At 38.2% G+C, this 18,558-nt stretch overlaps 2 protein-coding genes across 2 annotated transcripts; both read left to right on the forward strand.

Moving 5' to 3' along the window:
* Nucleotides 1-3,137: 3,137 nt before the first annotated feature.
* Nucleotides 3,138-5,827, forward strand: LOC104434775 (probable serine/threonine-protein kinase PBL26). The gene is made up of 7 exons (XM_039306903.1): nt 3,138-3,204; nt 3,393-3,413; nt 3,533-3,628; nt 3,795-3,979; nt 4,068-4,257; nt 4,397-4,788; nt 4,877-5,827. Exons 1-7 carry the CDS (start codon nt 3,138-3,140, stop codon nt 5,825-5,827), a joined length of 1,902 nt encoding a protein of 633 aa, XP_039162837.1.
* A 5,112-nt stretch (nt 5,828-10,939) lies between these two features.
* Nucleotides 10,940-13,032, forward strand: LOC104434878 (dynamin-related protein 4C). Its single transcript, XM_010047731.3, has 2 exons — nt 10,940-11,590; nt 11,698-13,032. The coding sequence occupies exons 1-2, from the start codon at nt 10,940-10,942 to the stop codon at nt 13,030-13,032; spliced, it is 1,986 nt and encodes a 661-aa protein (XP_010046033.2).
* Nucleotides 13,033-18,558: the final 5,526 nt, after the last annotated feature.

The following is an 18,558-nucleotide window of genomic DNA, read 5'->3' on the forward strand; positions in this document are numbered from 1 at the left end:
TTCTAGAAGAGTTTCTAAGCAAAAATAACCGTTTGATAATGACACAAAATTTCTACTCTAAAAATAAAAATTCGTTTGATAACAACACAAAATTTCTTTTTCGGATGGCGGCATGACAACGACCGACGACCTTTAATATAAAAAATAAAAATAAAAATAAAAATGATTTAGTAACAAAAAAATAAAGAATAAAATAAAATAAAATAAAAATATCATTTTATTTTAAAATTAAAATATCCTTAAAAATGAATTTATTTTATTTATTATATTTTATTTTATTTTACGAATAATTTATTTTAAAATGAATAAAAAAAAATTATTTGGCCAAAATAAAAATAAATTTATTAAATTTATTTTTAATAAAAATAATTTATTTTTATTTATCATAAATAAATTTATTTTTAATAAATTTAAAATAAATGATAAATAAAAATAATTTATTTATTTTTAATAAGTTTATTTTAATAAATTTATTTTTATTTTTAAATGAATAAAATGAATATTTTTATTTTTATTTTTAATAAAATGAGGAGAGGCGGAGGAGGAGGAGGTAGAGACGTAGAGGAGATGAGGGAGGACTCACCAAAATTAGGGTTTAGTGGGAGAAATTATTTTTGATTTCTCTTCCAGAAATCAAAAGTAGAAAATTTCTACTTCTGATTTATCTTCCAAATCAATTTCTGGAATAGAAATCTATTCCGAAATAAAAATTGAGTAGGTTTATCAAATATGTTTTATTTCCGAAATGTGTCCGGAATAGAAAAATTATTTCGAAACATAAATTTTGGTTATTATGCACCCCTCCTATATAACCCAGGAATGTACTTTCTCTCCGGTCCAATTGAGATTGGTATGCATGTCGAATATCTAATATTTTCTAAAAGGTAATATTTGTTCGAGTATATTTAAGAAACTATGCTGTTTAAACAAGTATTAATACCCTAAAAAACTCAAAATCGGTATACTTAGGATGAATTTACCAAAAACTAATTTTTTTACCATCAAAAACCCATAAACTAATACACTTTTGACAAATTTACTAAAAACCGATACACCTGTAATAATTACCCTTTATTAGTTTATGTTAAATTTTACTATCAAATTATTGAGTTGGATAATATGTGATAGTTGACTAGTATATCATTTTGGGATTTTACCATCTATTTATTACAGTTATATCATTTTTATAATATTAATCCAATTTCATAAGTGGTGTATTTGTTACAAATGTACTAGTGTAGGACTTTTGGCTATTGAGTAAATTTATCATAAATGTATTAGTTTAAGGTATTTCAATCAAAAAATTATTTTTAGATAAATTTATTATATGTATATCAGTTTTGGGTTTTTCAATATATTAATTCTTTAAATAAAAACGATTAATGTTAGAATGTGTTTCAGAAAGTATGTTTAGATTATATTGGTTACCTCGAAGATATAAAAAAAAAAAAAAACTCAAAGGCTTTCAAAGACAGCATTAAATAGTATTTATTCCTCTCTCTTTTTCTTACCATTTCATCTCAAGTAATAACTAATTGCCCCATAATTTAAAATTACTAATTTCCGGAGCTTTCATATTCGAATAATAAAAATGTCACATTAGGTTGTTATTGATGGAATTTGATTGAGCATTTCTTACAAATGAAGGGGTTCGATAACACAAAATAAGTTAGAAAACTCTAATTACGCGATAGGTACAAGTTAGAGGATCAAAGGTGGATTCATCGCTCATACCTTCTTGTTCACGTTATGATTTATCAACCAATTATTTACACATATGCATGGTGTTTTGCTTTTCATTAACTTCCATCATCCTATGAATTTTTACCCAAAGGAGTATTGATACACATGATACGTAACGAGACTGTCGTCTAATAGATCATGTTTATGGGTCAGATCGCATGCTCTTCTAGAATCCCAAGTCAATTCTCAATATTATTCTTCTATTTTAACCACATGATGAAATATTACTTTCGACAGGAAAAAAAAAATTGACGAGATATCATATTTGCTACATTGACTATAATTACTCAAAGCATTGACACCACATAAAAATCACAAATTGGTATTCTCAAGGCACATTTACCATACCCAATTTTCGTCTCACAAAAAAAAAAAAAAATCTCAAATCGATCCTTCATCTCACATTTACACCTAAGCTAATTTTTGTCAAGAAAAAAAAAACTTAAATCAGTACCTTCTTAATATGTTTACCTTAAATTAACTTTTGTAAAATCGAAACTAATATCCTTCACTCAAATCTGCTTTCGGTTAAAGTTCATATGTGCCATCAAGTGTGAATTTTTCACGTTGGATATGTCATTCTCCACATCAAATTCTTCCTGTAGTTGTCTGTCACATGTGTTGACACGTGCATTTAACCAATCACTCGTATCGCACTTTTTTTGTGGAATAAAAATTAGATTTTTGGTGAATGTATCATGAAAAGACCAGCAAGAAATTTCTTGCAAGACGAAAATTAATCTGTAGTAAATGCATTATGAGGTATCGATTTGAGATTTTCGATGGTATTAGCCATTATTTGACAAAAAGAAATCTTATCTGAACATACCCATGATATGTGAGAAATGCATGGAGTTGAGCTGACTATGTATTTTTAACCGTTTTGACCCTGTTTTCAGTGTATTAACCGTTTTGACAGCCTCCTCAAAGCCTGGAAACATAGGACTTTTTACCTCCATCTCCTAACTGAATTTCGAAAAGAAAGAAAAGTCCCACCCACGTTTGCCTCTCCTTGCGACGAAACGTCCACTCAATCCTCCTCCTTTTTCTCCGTAGCAATTTCCACCAAGAAATTCAAGAAAAACCTTTGAAATTCCTCTGTCCTCTTGGTTAAATCCCATTAACTGCCCGACCCACGTTCAGGGTCCTCCAATTTTTTTTTATCTTTTTTTCCTCCTTTTGCTTCAAATTTCCCCACAACCCAATTTGAAGGACCCTCTCTTTGTTTCCTTGCCCTTCTTTTTCTTCTCTTCTGAATCATCTTATGTTTGTTGCTGAAATCTTTTCATTGCCGTGTCACTTTTATGGATTCTTGACCGACGTGTTCGTGATCCAAATCGGTTTATTCCAGAGACCCAGCAGGTCTGCGTGAGGGATTTTAGCCGGATCCAGGCATGAATTGCTGCCCCTGTTTCTCATTACAGAAGAGCCAAAAGGAGCTTGATAATGATGCAGCCGATGGTAAATTCTTGATTTCGATTGCATGAGTATATGTACAATGTGATCATTCCGAGGCATATGCATTTTTTGCAAGTGTTATATCTTCATTTAAAAGTTCAGATTAATCCATGGATGCGCCGGAATTCGAGTTTCTTATTTCTCTTCTCTATGTCTCTATGTCTCTATTTTGTTCTCGTTTCCATTTACAGGAACCTCAGGATCTTTTAAAGGTACTAATATCTGGCTAAAGACATGATTTGGGAACATAGAATTCTAGTGGTGTCGTGAAAGGGTGAAAAGAAGGTTATGATGTTTGCTGATATTGAATGGGAATGATAATATACATCAGGCCTCGCCTCAAAAACCGATTTGGATGACTCTCAAATATCTGTCTTTTGGAAATTCGCTTCACTGGGAGATGCTGCACAGAGTGACCATGAGCTTTGTAGCTTCTAAGTCTGTGGCCCGGAAGATCTAATTAATGCACTAAGTACCGGAACTTTCACGATTAAGATTTGTAGCTCCTGCTATTAGTAGTTGGTCATTTGTGATGTCTTTGAGGTACTGTCTAAAAATTAAACTTTCCTCCTTGTACTTGTCATATATTATAGTTGCTGGAACCAAGAAGCCGAAGCCCGGAGGCAAAGACAAGGAAGTCGAGCATGGAAATATTAGGGCACAGAATTTCACTTTCCGCGAGTTAGCCTCGGCCACAAAGAATTTCCGGCAAGAGTGCTTGTTGGGCGAAGGTGGATTTGGTCGAGTATACAAAGGAACCCTCCAGGGGACCGGGCAGGTGACAGAGAGGCTTCCGCTCAATCTCCCTCTTCTTTATCGTGGGAAAATGCAGGGCTTATGCAAACCGCGCTTTCCTTGTTCGTCAGGTGGTTGCTGTCAAGCAACTCGACAGGCATGGACTACAAGGAAACAAGGAGTTCCTCGTCGAGGTCCTCATGTTGAGTCTCTTGCACCACGAAAATCTAGTTAATCTCATCGGGTATTGTGCCGATGGAGATCAAAGACTTCTCGCGTATGAGTACATGCCTGGAGGTTCTCTAGAAGATCACCTGCTCGGTATTTGTAACAGTTTAAATTTGATTTGGAATGTATTTTCGCTGAATCAGCGTGCTGATAACAACGTAGATGAGGAGATATCTCATCTACCTTCTTTGTTACGAATCATTACTAACTCGTGTCGTAGTTTGTGCCGCAGACATTGAACCACAGCAGAAGCCTCTGGATTGGCTCACCAGAATGAAGATAGGATTCGGCGCTGCACAGGGTCTCGAGTATCTGCATGATAAAGCCAATCCACCCGTTATATTCCGTGACTTGAAGTCCTCGAACATCTTGTTGGATGAGGCTTTCAATCCGAAATTATCCGACTTTGGACTGGCCAAGCTTGGGCCTGCCGGAGACAAGATGCACGTCTCATCCAGGGTTATGGGTACTTATGGCTATTGTGCTCCGGAATATGCAAGAATGGGCGAACTTACACCAAAGTCCGACGTGTATAGTTTCGGAGTTGTCCTGCTAGAACTCATCACCGGACGCAGAGCAATTGACACGACAAAACCCCCTGATGAGCAAAACCTAGTTGCTTGGGTAATTCTACGATCCAATGATAGTCAATGTAATTTATGTTCTCTGCATCCTACTCTCTAACTTGTACAGGGGCCGCACTTGCGTACAGGCTCAGCCCAAATTCAGGGACCCGGGATCGTATCCAGACATGGCCGATCCGTTGCTTCAACGCAGATTTCCTGAAAAAGCATTAAATCAGGCTGTTGCCATCGTAGCCATGTGTCTGCAAGAAGAAGCCTCAGTCCGCCCTCTAATCAGCGACGTCGTTACTACTCTAAGCTTCCTTCTAGTGGCTCCACCTGACCCCGTGGCTGCTCCTCCTCCAGAGCCCAACAAGCATTCCCAGGAATCAAATAGAAGCGACAGCGACAGTGGCAGCAATGGCGAAAGTGACGATGAGAAAGGCAACAAGGAGAATACTTCTGGGGAACATCAGAATCGCGGTGATGAAGACAGCATAGAGAAGCAGGACACAAAGGTTGACGAATGTCACAAGCATGGCGATGATGAGGATAGCAAAAGCACCGGCAAGGGATCTGATTCGGGTTCGAGCAGGAAGAGTAGCATGTCGAGGGATGAAAGTGTCAAGAGGAGGGACAGAAGCAGTTGGTTCTTGCATGAGGAAAGCATTTATTATTCACACAAATCGAGCTTGTCCAATGGTAGCTTGTCTTCAGTTCACAAGACGAGCAAAGATAGCGGAAAATATTCCCTGAGCCATAAGAGCAGCGGGAGATCGTTCGACAGAGTCGATCTTTCGAGTCCAGAAGGAAGCAGCAGGTACAGCAAAAGAGGGTCGCTAGATCGTGCTGCCTCGCAGGATGGGAGCTCCACATTCGACCTTTCGAGTCCGAAAGGAAGCAGCAGATACAGCAAGACAGGGTCACTAGATCATGCTGCTTATTTCGGGGATGAAGACGCAGGGGGTTCACGGCAGGAGAGCCACGCTATATCAAGAGACAATACCCTTTCCTCGAAACGAGACAGCAGTGAGGGGTCCCTTTATGGTGCCGATTCGATTCATTCCAAGCAATCGGGCGATGAGCATGTCCACTCATGATCATAAGTTCCTGTCACTTGGTCATCTTTATTTTTCATACAACAGTTATAAGTTCTTCTCCCTCTTTATTCATTTGTGACTGTTCAACATGGATATATACAATCTTGTAGCTGCTGAAGAGGATGACACGCATTCGATCTCTATGCGGGTTCGATCAATCAAGTTCTTTCTTACTGTAGAGTACGTAACGCATTGCTTCTTTGTGCGCATACTTCAGCGTCGATGCATGATGCTCTACCAAGAATAGGCAACTAAGAAATATACTGTCTGCAAACCACTGATGCATTTTCTTGTCAATGAGCGCTTCCTCTACTCTTTTGAAGAGCAGATTGTAGATCAAGCCTTTGATTTTCTGAATCAAGAAAATAGAGTTATTCCAGTGCTCTAGATCTTAGAATGCAGTAGTCACCAGTGCTGTTTGTACCCATAATGGCCGGCGATCGGCTGCCAGACATGGGACGTGATCCCTTTCCAATGGCATCATCTCAGGTGGGCAGCAAGTACTTTATAACGAGGAATCGTTTGCCCGCTTCGGGCCCCTCTTGAGGCCAACAGGCGCAAAACTCTAAATTATGCCCACGTAAGAAAGTAAAAATAAATAAGGGTATTGGTGTCACATGGGGAAAGTCTAGGAATTTTATGTAATGGTCAAAGGAAATTATTGTTATACCGGTACAAATTTGGGATTTCATTGACACAAATGAAAGTTAGGATATTTGTATGTATATGATGTAAGCTAGGTTTTAAGAAGAATACCTATATACAAGAAAAACGTCGGAATCTATTTATATAGAAAATTATAGTAAGCTTTCAGCATTTATGACTTACCCTGTTCTCGATTACTCCTCCAGTGCTTTTGCGTTATTAAACTCTAACTTATTAGACGCGTGACATGTATTGATCCTTCAATCAAGATGCAACCCTGAAGTTGGTAAGATGAAAAAAATTTGCACAAGTTTTGTCTAATGACTATAGACCTAGTCGATAAATGAGCAAAGTTGAGATTAGATCGTTAAATCCTCAATCAAGCCTCCCAAGACAATGTGTATGTACATATCAAAAATGCCTTGCCAAGCCACAAGGAGAGTCATGTGGACTCTTTTGCACTCATGTAACAAAAGATGCCTTCCAATCTAGGAGAAAATTATCAAAAAAGTCCTAAACTTATTATAATTGTGCCAATTCGATCCTAAATTGCTTTTTTGGTCAATTGAATGTTAAACCTCACACAACACCATGAAGGTAATTCGGTAGGCGAAACAAACGACTTTCAAGCAGAGTATGAGTTTCTTGCATTCATTCTCATTAGGGTTTTGGCCTTTGAACATAGAAATGTTTGGCAAAAAAGAAAAACATAGAAATGGCACGCCAATCACTCATCCTTGAAACGTACTTTACTGATAATCTACTTAATCAAGATCAATTAGTGTATAAACCCCTTGACCCTCGACGAGCTCTTATGTTTTTTCCCATGCATGCATGCGGTTGCAGGTCGCTTCGTCTTCATGCATGGCCTGCATCGAGCCCTGAGAAAACGAGGCCAAACGATCATTTCCCCTCCGTCATCACTCTTTCATCTTCATCGCATCGAAACACCAAACGACTCCAAATCAAAAAAAAAAAAAAAAGGAACACCAAACGACTCCGTTGAAGAGAGTTAGATACTTCATCAGCAATTAATGCTTGTATTCTATCCATCAACTAAGTCTAAAAGAGTATTTTGTGGCTGGCACTTCATCGTTCCACTGTCATTCTGCAGTGGAAGGTGATGCTAGCCGCTCTCTGTGCAGAATTAGCATGGAACGGTCACTTGGAAACAGTCGGCACAGTAAAACTGCACTTCCTCCTCAGGCAAACGCAATGGCACGTCTTACTGAACTTCTGATTGCAGAGCAGAAGAAAGAAACGAGACACCTCGATGATCTCTCTCTGTGTTCAACGATGGACATTGAAGGAATAGAGATGAAGCTGGTGTTCCTGGCGTCTGTGGGCAGCGAGGACAGCGGGCACCACCCCATCCACCTCTGCGTGCAGAACCAGCGGGAGGACGACGTGCGCTACCTGCTGGACCGGAGCATGCCGCTCAGGGCCCTCATGAAGCACTACTGTGCTCGCAGGGGATTGCCGTACGGCACCCTGTGGTTCACCTACAATGGCGCGCGGATCCCGGGGGACAAGTCGGCGGAGGATCTGGGCATGGACGATGGGGACGTCATCGACACCTGGTCTGATCTGGTCGGTGGCTAGGGCTTTTTGCCTGTGACAGTGTGCAGCTTCGGGATCAGTGAGCGTTGTGGGTGTAGTCTGCGTGCTTTCGTTGTCCATAGCTGAAGTTAAGAAGTAGGAGGAGGAGATGGTGGTGGTGGTGATAGGTTTTGATGTACTGCTTGCTTTGAGTTCATGGGCGATGTTCATGGTTGAAAGGTTGCGAGCTTTCTCATTCCATGTTGCTTTGTTTCTAGGTTTTGCGTTTCGCCATTACCATTGCCATTGTTAAAGCTTTAATCTCTCCTTTTCTTCATCCCAAAGAAGAATGGTTTGCTTCGTTTTCTTCTGTCAAAAATGGACAGCTATGGTGTTCTTTGTTTACCAGTTTCAGCCTGGGCTTGAATTATCATACTCCATGTGACAGCTGAGGAGTGTTTAGAGTTATGCTTTGATCTCATCTTCGGGTGTCAAATTCGAATCTTTCACCAGTACATAGTTCAAATTTTACCTGGTGCAAAGAGCGATCGAGATGATTCCGGGTTTTAACTTGGTTATAATAGTATATTCCTTGGGTCCTGGATTGTAAAATTGAACTAATGAAATTCGTAGATGAACTCGGAGATCTTATGGAATATGACATAATACGCAAATATCGCAATTTCAAAATCCTTTTATTTCTCTCTTGATCAAATTTGATGACACGCTGCTTAGCTGAATCAAAAAACTATTTTTAACAGCCTAAGTGGGTAATTGCACCATGGCAAGCCAGTGACATCGCAGCCCCTTCGATCACATCATCAATTTCCGCACTACGGGTGACGTCAGGAGCGAACGCCATCGACTCGTCGTTACCCTTGGAGGTCGAAGTCACCATCGTTGGCGTCCGACTGAGCAGAAGAAAAGCAACAACCGGATTGGAGAAAAGGCAGGGGAAGCGAGCAGGAATTGGAGTGAGGACAAGTGAGAGTGAGGGCAAAAGGTGAGAGAGGAAGCGGATGAGAGGAAGGAGAAGCGAGGGCGAGAGCGGCGGGAGGTGGTTCCACAGTCTTGAGGTGGTCACCGTCTCTCAGCTCAGTTGGTTGCTCCGGCGAACGGCGGACACGCCAGAGCCATTTTGCATATAACGACATTAATTTCAGGTCAAAATATCCGATTTTGTGGTCACGTTGTACATATCATGTTTCATAATTCGTATGAAGAGATGAATTTTCTTTTTGTTTGGACTATAGTTAGTTTAGAAAATGACTGCATTTTACGGGACAATTCTACTAGTAATTCTCGATTTACATTAGTGCCGAAGAGTTTGAGATTAGGAGATGAAATCTGCCGATTAAATTGGTTTTTTTCAATTACGGAAGTATCTCTTTTGTGAATTTTCTTTTACTTTTTAGCTCTTTAAATGGCACCTATCGGAGGGATGTGGATGGATTTAATCAAAGACTCGTAATTCATTTGAAATCAAAATAGAGATATCCAATATTCTTACTGTCAAAGAAAACACACAATTAAGCGTGCGTAAAATAGAAAAATTAATGGAAACAGAAAAGAATGTGTAACTCTGATAATTTTGACCTTAAAATGTTGAAAGAATAGATACATCTAATTAATAAGAGATTTTGGTGGACGAAAGTTTTATCGACTTAGTTATCACTTTACCTTACTAATTTAATGTTTATATGGGATAAATGTGCTGAAAATTTTAAGATTTGTCAAGAAAATATAATTAAGTTCTAAAACCTTCAAAAAGTACAATTGAATTTTAATACTTGTGATGTCATGAGAGTGCAATTGAATCCCATAGTATTTACAAAATTTTGTGAAATTAGTAAGTTGAAACTATCAAAATTTATAAATGAATGTTGTCATTTGGCATGTCAGATAGGCCCACGTGTCTAGCCTAGCTGATGAAAGATGAATAAGCAACAAGCATATTCCAACGGCACAAAATTGATGGTGACATAATAAAGGTATAGAAATTTATGAGATTACCTAGACAAGAATGAGACAAAATTTCTTTTGAAAAAGGGCATATATCTTAGGAAATAAAAAATTATTTAAAAAAGAGATATAAATGCCTTTGCATTTCTAGAGAAAGATAAAAAAAAAAATGAAATCACCTAAAGACGCAAATAGAACGAAAATAAATTTCGATCCACTTTAGAAAATATGCAAATAATTGATAAAAGATGGAAAAGGATATAAGACATCGAGACAAACATACAAGTTATGAATCGGAAAAATATAGGAAAATGACAAAAAAAAAAAAAAAAAAAAATACGAGAGGCCTATATGAGATTGATACTGGCTTTCTCTTTTTTTCTTTTTTTTTCCCTAATGAAAAGTAAATTTTCTATATGGCAAATTTTCTAGTCAACACGTTATTTCAACATCAATATCTTTATTTTGAAAAATAATGTTTTCGTTAAAATTTAATCAAGTATCATCACAGTTAAGATTAATCATTTCATGTGCCAATAATGTCACAATATCCCAATTTCTCATTCTAAATATGAACTTCATATAATAGTTTTGTAAATGGAAGTCTAGTCTTTGTTATAATTATGGTTAATGAATCAACGAAAACCAACAAATTAAGATATATCTTTTTTGTTCACGTATTTATTAAATTCATGAATTTGTTAGATTCACTTATCTTTTTAATTCATACATTTATTGTGTTCACGAATATTTTGAATTCACATGTCTTCATATTAATAAATTTCTTAGATTCACGTATCACTTGATTCATGAATTTCTTGGATACGCGTGTCTATTTAATTGTAGTCTCTATATAATGAATCCATAACTTCAACACTCCATAGAATGAAATCATCACTTCAGATCTTTTATTTCACCGATCAAACTCATCCAAAGTTAAAAGGAAACTTGGAGGGGCTGCAAACGATGGGTGACGACCGGGCTTCTGTCCGCAGTGAACCCGAACCCAAACCCGTGTTGGTTGCCCATACGCCGCCACTCGCCGCCTTCTGCAACGACCGGATCCACCCCCTGCTAGATGCAATCCACGGGCTGCGAAACCTCATGGTCATGGAAGAGGGCATCCATCTCCCCACCATCGTCGTCGTCGGCGACCAGTCCTCGGGCAAGTCGAGTGTCCTCGAGTCCCTCACTGGCATCAACCTGCCGCGGGGGCAGGGCACTTGCACGCGCGTCCCTCTCATCATGCAACTCCAAGACAACCCTCAAGCCGATCGCCCTGAGCTCTACCTCGACTTCAATGGCAAAGTCGTCCCCACTGACGAGGACAACATCGCCAAGGCCATTAATGATGCCACTGACGAGATCGTGAGACATGGGAAGGGTGTCTCGAACGCGCCGCTGACTCTGGTCATCAAGAAATACGGCTTCCCGGACTTGACCATGATCGACTTGCCTGGAATCACGAGAGTCCCCGTGTTCGGCCAGCCTGAGAACATCTACGAGCAGATCTCGGAGATGATCATGGAGTACATAAGGCCTGAGGAGAGCATCATCCTCAATGTCTTGTCCGCGACGGTTGACTTCTCCACTTGCGAGTCCATAAGGATGTCGCAAGTAATTATAATCTAGACTCGCTTGGCTCCCACATCAATTGAATACTCGAATAATTTATTTTAACTCAAGGAAATGAGTCTATAAGATTATTCGTTTTTGTGTTGTAGATGGTGGACAAGACCGGCAGGAGGACTCTGGCGGTCGTCACAAAGGCTGATAAAGCTCCAGAGGGATTGCTTGAGAAGGTGACGGCTGATGATGTCAATGTAGGGCTTGGCTATGTGTGTGTGAGGAGCAGGATTGGTGCCGAGACCTACGAAGAAGCGAGGCAGGAAGAGGCGAAGCTGTTTGACACACACCCTCTGCTGTGCAAGATCGACAAGTCCATTGTCGGTGTGCCTGTCTTGGCACAAAAGCTAACGCAGATTCAAGCCACCATCATTGCCAAGTATTTGCCTGAGATCGTCAAGAAGATTAATGACAAGCTGGACGCAAACCTCGCAGAGCTTGAGAGGATGCCCAACAATCTGTCCTCGCTCGAGGATGCTACGATGGCCTTCATGGAGATCATGGGGTCGGGGAAGGAATCGCTGAAGAAAGTCTTGCTGAGAGGCGAGTTAGACGAGTACCTGGACAAGAAGGACATGCACTGCACTGCCAGGCTGGTGGAGATGCTGAACCAATATTACAATGAGCTCCAAAACTACATCGAGTACAACCTGACGACTAACTTCTTGTCGGAGGAAATAGAGGTCTTGGAAGAGGCCAAAGGGATCGGCCTCCCGGACGTCCTCCCTCACACCGCCTTTTCTTTTTTTCTGCAGCGGAAGATGAAGGCGATATCAAGAAAGCTTCCGAGTCTTGTGGTTCGCGTTTGGGACTACATTGAGGGAGTTGTGATTCAGGCGTTGATGCAACACTCGGAGAATTATCCTCAGCTGCAGTCGTCGATGAAAAGAGCGGCGTCCAGTCTGATCAAGAAGATGAAGGGGAAGATGATGAATAGGATGATGAAAATTGTAGAAATGGAGAAGCTCACTGACTACACTTGCAACCCTGAGTACCTGTTGGAGCGGAACAAGTTGATGGCCCAGCAGGACCATTTCTTTAATTACTATAAAAGCTTGAGCACAATTAAGATCGAGGGGTTAGGCACTGTGTATCCAGGCCATCTGCGTAATCACAACCACCAGCTGGTTCGGCTGGCGTTCCATCTGAAGATGAGGATGACCCCATACTGGAAGATTGCGCTGAGGAGGTTTGTCGATACGGTGGCACTGCATCTGCGGTTCAGCGTGCACAACTTGGTGAACAAGGAGATGGAGAAGGAGATTAGGCGTGAGCTGAGTGAGCGCGGCATCAAGAGGATGATGGAGGAAAAGCCGGAGATGGCGGAGAAGCGCGAGAAGCTGAACAGGAATATCAAGCGGCTGAGGGAGTCTGCGGATGTGGTGGCCCAGTTCATGAACCGGATCGCTACCGATGGCGATTACAATGGCTAATTAGCAATGTTGTTCTGTTTTTCTTTCTTTCTTTTTTCAGCTTGCGAGGGATTATGAGAGGCAAAGATATATATCAGCGTGTTCTTGTTTGGTTAGGTGGATTCTGTGTGGGATTCTACTGAGACTTCAATTAGCTTCCTATGATTACTTCTTGGTGATGTGCTAGTTAAATTTGGTTTTTAAAATCTTAGAGGCCGTTTGGTTAAGTTTTTATATTAGTGGTCTTTATTTATCTTTGAAAGCAAAAATAAACAATATTTCATGTTAAAACATTGTTTGGATGGCTACGGATAGAATCGATTATTTCAAATGAAACAAAAGTCAACATAATCTATTATCTTTAAAGCACATATTTCTTGTTTTGTTTAATTGGAATAGTGATTTCATCTGTACATACTTTTAGAGACCAACAATATACTTTTGGATCAACTGAGGGCAAATTTTGACATCAAAAGACTGCAAATCTCTTCTATATAAGAATATGCATTTTTATTCTTCTCCACATGCGCTGATAGAGATTTCTTAAAGCTATTTTCAACATTAATTAGAAAAATAAGTTGTCTTGAAGTTCCTTTTACTTTTTAATTTATAGCTCGTTTTGTAAGTGATAAATTTATGCATATGAATTTATCTTAGTTCTAATATCTGTAGGGCTGATGCTCACAACAATTGTAGTCCTTCCTTTAAACCTTAGTCTTCCATCATCCAGAACTTGCTGATTAAACATCACCGCAATACTTGACAAAAAAAAAAAACATCACCGCAATAGAAAAGTGGGCCCTTCCCCGGAGCCTCCGAATCAAACTTTTCCTTGCCATGTGCTCCGTTTTATCATGTCCTCTAAATTTGTACGTGATGAATAATGTATTATAAATTCCCCACACTTCTTTATATGTAAGTATTAAGGTTGAAATGTGTTTCCTTTGTTTATTTTAATTATTTGATATTTAGTTTAAATATCTAGTTTATGAGGAAAACATATATGGAAAAATAAACAATAAAAAGTATAATTAGCAGTTAGACATGATATATATTATTAAAATAAAAATTATGTTAAATTAGCATTTATTATCAAGCATAACCAAGCGTTGCTTTTTTAATTAAGAAACATCTAAATAAACTAAAACAAGTAGTCATGTCAGCAATAATGAAGAGGGCTTTTGTTGTGACATCTTCGGTCCAACCCTGATTTTCAGGACAAAATTGTATTAGCAATCAATTGTCGAATAGGATAATCATGAGAATCGATAAACCATGATAGTATCGAAAATACCACTTTAGGGTGGAAATTCAATTTCTCATCGACAGGACATGAAAACTCGGGAAGTTGAGGGTGGCCCACGAGAGAGGACCCATTTGGGCCCAAGCCCATATTGGGCAGCCCAAATGGGCCCACACCCATGATGGGTAGCCCATGGGCCACATGCCCAAGGGAGTTGGGCGGCCCATGAGGTCTATGGGCTCTCCTAGCCCAATTAGGTCTATCATTTACTCTAATTGTTTTCAAGTACATGAATAGTGCGTGAATATTACGCAATCTTGGTAAAATGACTGAAATGCCATCCCATTCAACTAGGACAAATTTGGAAAATGGCAAGGTAGGGGGTGGCACAAGCAAGAAAGGGCAACAAATGGAGAACATTTTTTGTCCATTCATCTATATAAGTGATGTAAGTGATTAATATTAAGAAAATATTTTCTAAATATATTTTCTGCAAAATGAATGCACCTTAATGTGCTTTTTTTTTTTAAAAAAAAATTCTTATGATAGGTGATCAATTTTACCTGACAAATAACAAATCAATGGATCAAAAAGACCAAGGAAAATTGAATTGAATAGTCTTCAATGTGATGAATAATATTGAGCGTAAAATCATTTTGTCGACGACGAAACGGGCAATTGGTGAGAGACCAGTCCTAATCATTTTTTTGTCGACGACTAATTTTGTAGTAAATAGAGTATAGAAATTTGAGTCGAGCTGGCCCTTAAAGCCTATGTTGGGAGGACTTGGAAAAGGTCGGGGTAGAAACAGAATGAGAATAGGAAGAGAGGCGGTGTGGAAATGGGCGGGCACCGATTGCACGCACAACTCCATCATCAAGGGATAAAAGATGTCTTGGTCAATGTTCTTTCCTTGGAATTAACAATTCTTTACCTTTTGTCCACCCTCAATTCATATTATATTTATACACACACTTCCGAACCATTTCAAGAAAAATAATTTCTTCACATTCTTTCTTGACCTCATGTTTTTCTTCACGTAGATTTTCTCCACCTCCATTATTTGAGGTTTATTTTTTTCATTAATTTTTCAATTATTTTTAATATTTCAATAAGACCATTTTAATTTTTTCTAATAAAAGGGCAATTTAATTGTTTTTTTTTAAATTATTGGGCCTTGGCCAATCATGCTTTGAATTAGCCTAGTGGCCACCCCTTCTGCTAATGCTGGAATTGAACACCACCCCCCCACCACCATCAACTCCACACCTCTGCCGCCAAACTCGGCGCTGCCACAGCCATTGCCACCACCTGACTCAGCCGCCGTTGACACTAGAGACCTATACTTGGCCACCATGAATAGTTCTCGTAAATGTTTTATTTTAGAGATAATACCTTAAAAAACCCCAAACTGGTACATTTGTGACAAATTTACCCCAAACTATTTTTTTGACCATGAAAAACCCCAAACTGGTAAACTTGTGACAAATTTACCCCGACTGATTATAAAAAAACTCTAAACTGGTACATTTATGACAAATTTACCCCAAACTAATTTATTCGACTGCAAAAAACTCTAAACTGGTAAATTTGTGACAAATATACCTTATGCTAAATTGGATTAATACCACAAAAAAATCATAAAAATTGTAAACTGTGACAAACGGAACGTAAAATCCTAAATTGATATACTGGTTAACTGTCACGTGTCATTTAATTTAATAATTTGAGAATAAAATTAACGAAAACTAATATAGGGTAAATTTGTCACAAGTATACTAGTTTAGGATAAATTTGTCAAAATTATACCAGTTTGGGGTTTTTAATGGTCAAAAAAATAGTTTGGGTTAAATTTGTCACAAGTGTACTAGTTTGGGGTTTTTTAGGGTATTATCCCTTTATTTTAATGGTGTCATTTACTCATTATTTTATTGCCTACTAATTTTGCTAATCACCCTCTATTTTTCTACGGTTGTTTTAGATATTGTGTGATTGTAATTATTTCATAACAGTATTACTGGTGAGTAATTTTAAAAGCTTATAGTGATTTGAAAACAAAATAATAGCATTTGTGCTTTTTTATTTTGTCGAATTATTAATTTTCTAAGTGGCAAAATTATGTAATCTTTTTTTGTACGGGTGTGTCCATTAATATTAGTATTTCTATATATCATTTTCAAATGACTTGATAAAGGTACACAGTTTGCCCATCGTCAACAACAATGCAAAGGAGATATACGATTTAAATAACGGAACATCCAATATTTTAAAATTGTATAAAGTTGTTCCTTCTTCAAGTCCGTTTTGCTTGATGGTCATCCTTATACCCTCAACAGTTATGTGGGTGCACGCACGCACCCCACGCGCACACACACCCGCCCATATGTATGTATGTATGTGTGTATGTATGTATGTATGTATGTATGTATGTATGTATGTATGTGTTTATAGACATATCATATTCCATAGGCAAGTGAAGAGGACATTGGCCTGAAGGGTGGTGACATACCAAAAGAAAAATGAAAAAAAGAACCAGAAAATGAAAAAAAAAAAAACAAAAAAAATGATATTGGTCGTTAATGATCGATTATCTTTTTTTTTTTTCAAAACAAAATACCGATTCAAGTCATTTTTTTATCCCTGATTATCTTTTTGCTTCCATGAGTATAAACTTTTGACTAGAGCATCTCCCGTGACACCATTTTCTGATAAGTTGGTGGTCTTGTGATCATGATAGTGTTGGCTTAAATCAAATCTTTTATATCATTCTCTTGCTTTGTTCAATGTGAATGATTTGTAAAAAGAAAAAGTTCTTAATTCCAAATATGAACATTTAAATTAATTGTAAAAATGAATCAATGAAAAATAACTTTATTGTATACGAAAAAGTTTAGACATATATTTATTTTGTAAAAAGAAAAAAATGTTCTTAATTCTAAAGATGAACATTTATATCAATTGTAAAAATAAATCAACGAAAAATAATTTTATTGTATATGAAAAAGTTTATACATGTATTTATAATCTAAATATATATAATCTATTAATAATTTCAAACGGTATACGATTTTTCAGATGATTTTTATTTTGCGAAATAAAACTTTTATATATTCAATTTAGTCTCGCAATTTTTCGCGGTGAAGTCGGAGAAAAAGTGGCTCATAAGTACGGACAGAATCATACCACACGGTAGGCCCCACCTCAACGCCATTCTTCGAATGCATTTTATTACAAGGACATGGAAGGATCTTCTGTGTGATCGTGATGGTGTCGACCGTCGATACTTGCTTTTTCTTCCACGTGGCATCAGCCCATCTCCTCTCCTCAGTGGCGGGAGGAATACCATGCCACGTGAGGAAGAAAGCAAGCGTGCTCCAACACCAGAAACAGCAGCAAATAAAGGGAGGAGAGAGAAACCACTGGGAGTTCACCCCAGTGACCACCTTTCCAACATGAAAAGGGAAGGTGAGGGGTTCAAATCCCCATCTTCTCGGGGGAGGGGGGAGATGGGGATAGGGACGCGTAAGTTTCGAGAGTGGGTTGCGACTCCCACGCCCTGCAAAAGGCATGGCACAAGTCTGCGAGTGAGTGTAGAGTAAGAATAGAATAGGACTGACCAAAAAAAAAAAGGAGGAGAGAGAGAGAAAGAGAGAGTGGGTACCTGTGATCCTTGTACTGGTGTCGCTACTAAGAATGAGAAATATCACAGCACACCTAGGAAGAGTGATACGTTATCTTAACAAACGTGGTGTTGTTCTCCAAAATCAGTTTTGTCAAATGTTGTTTCACATATTTTGAGGAGGGAAATGCATGTTTTGTGAGAGCATGACTTTTTATCAATTCATTTAAATCACTCAACCAAAAAACTTACAATATATGATATATAAATTTGAGTATTACTAAAACTTGTCATATCAAGTTAGTCTTGGCGTTCTTCTCTAACATTTGAAGTCGTACTGTAACTTATTATAAGAGGAGTCATTCATAAGCTATTGCATGATGTTAAATCAACAAAATCTTGCCATGAGGTTAGACCACGAGAATAAGGATTTCCCATTTTTTGGTAATTAGTATTTCTGCAATTTGCAAATTGCAAAGTAATATCCTTCATAAGTTTTAGTCATTTCATTTTGAAAGAAGAAACAAAGCTATTATGTGACTATGACAGGGTAAATTTGACATGAGGTGGAGCAATGGGATATAATATAATTTATTATACATTTTCATTCTTTTGAGACTATAGATTCATAGTGCGCTTCTATGATGAAAAATGAATAATTTATAAATTATTTTCTTAACTTTGC

Source organism: Eucalyptus grandis, chromosome 2 (assembly GCF_016545825.1).
Source record: "Eucalyptus grandis isolate ANBG69807.140 chromosome 2, ASM1654582v1, whole genome shotgun sequence".
Lineage (NCBI taxonomy): Eukaryota > Viridiplantae > Streptophyta > Magnoliopsida > Myrtales > Myrtaceae > Eucalyptus > Eucalyptus grandis.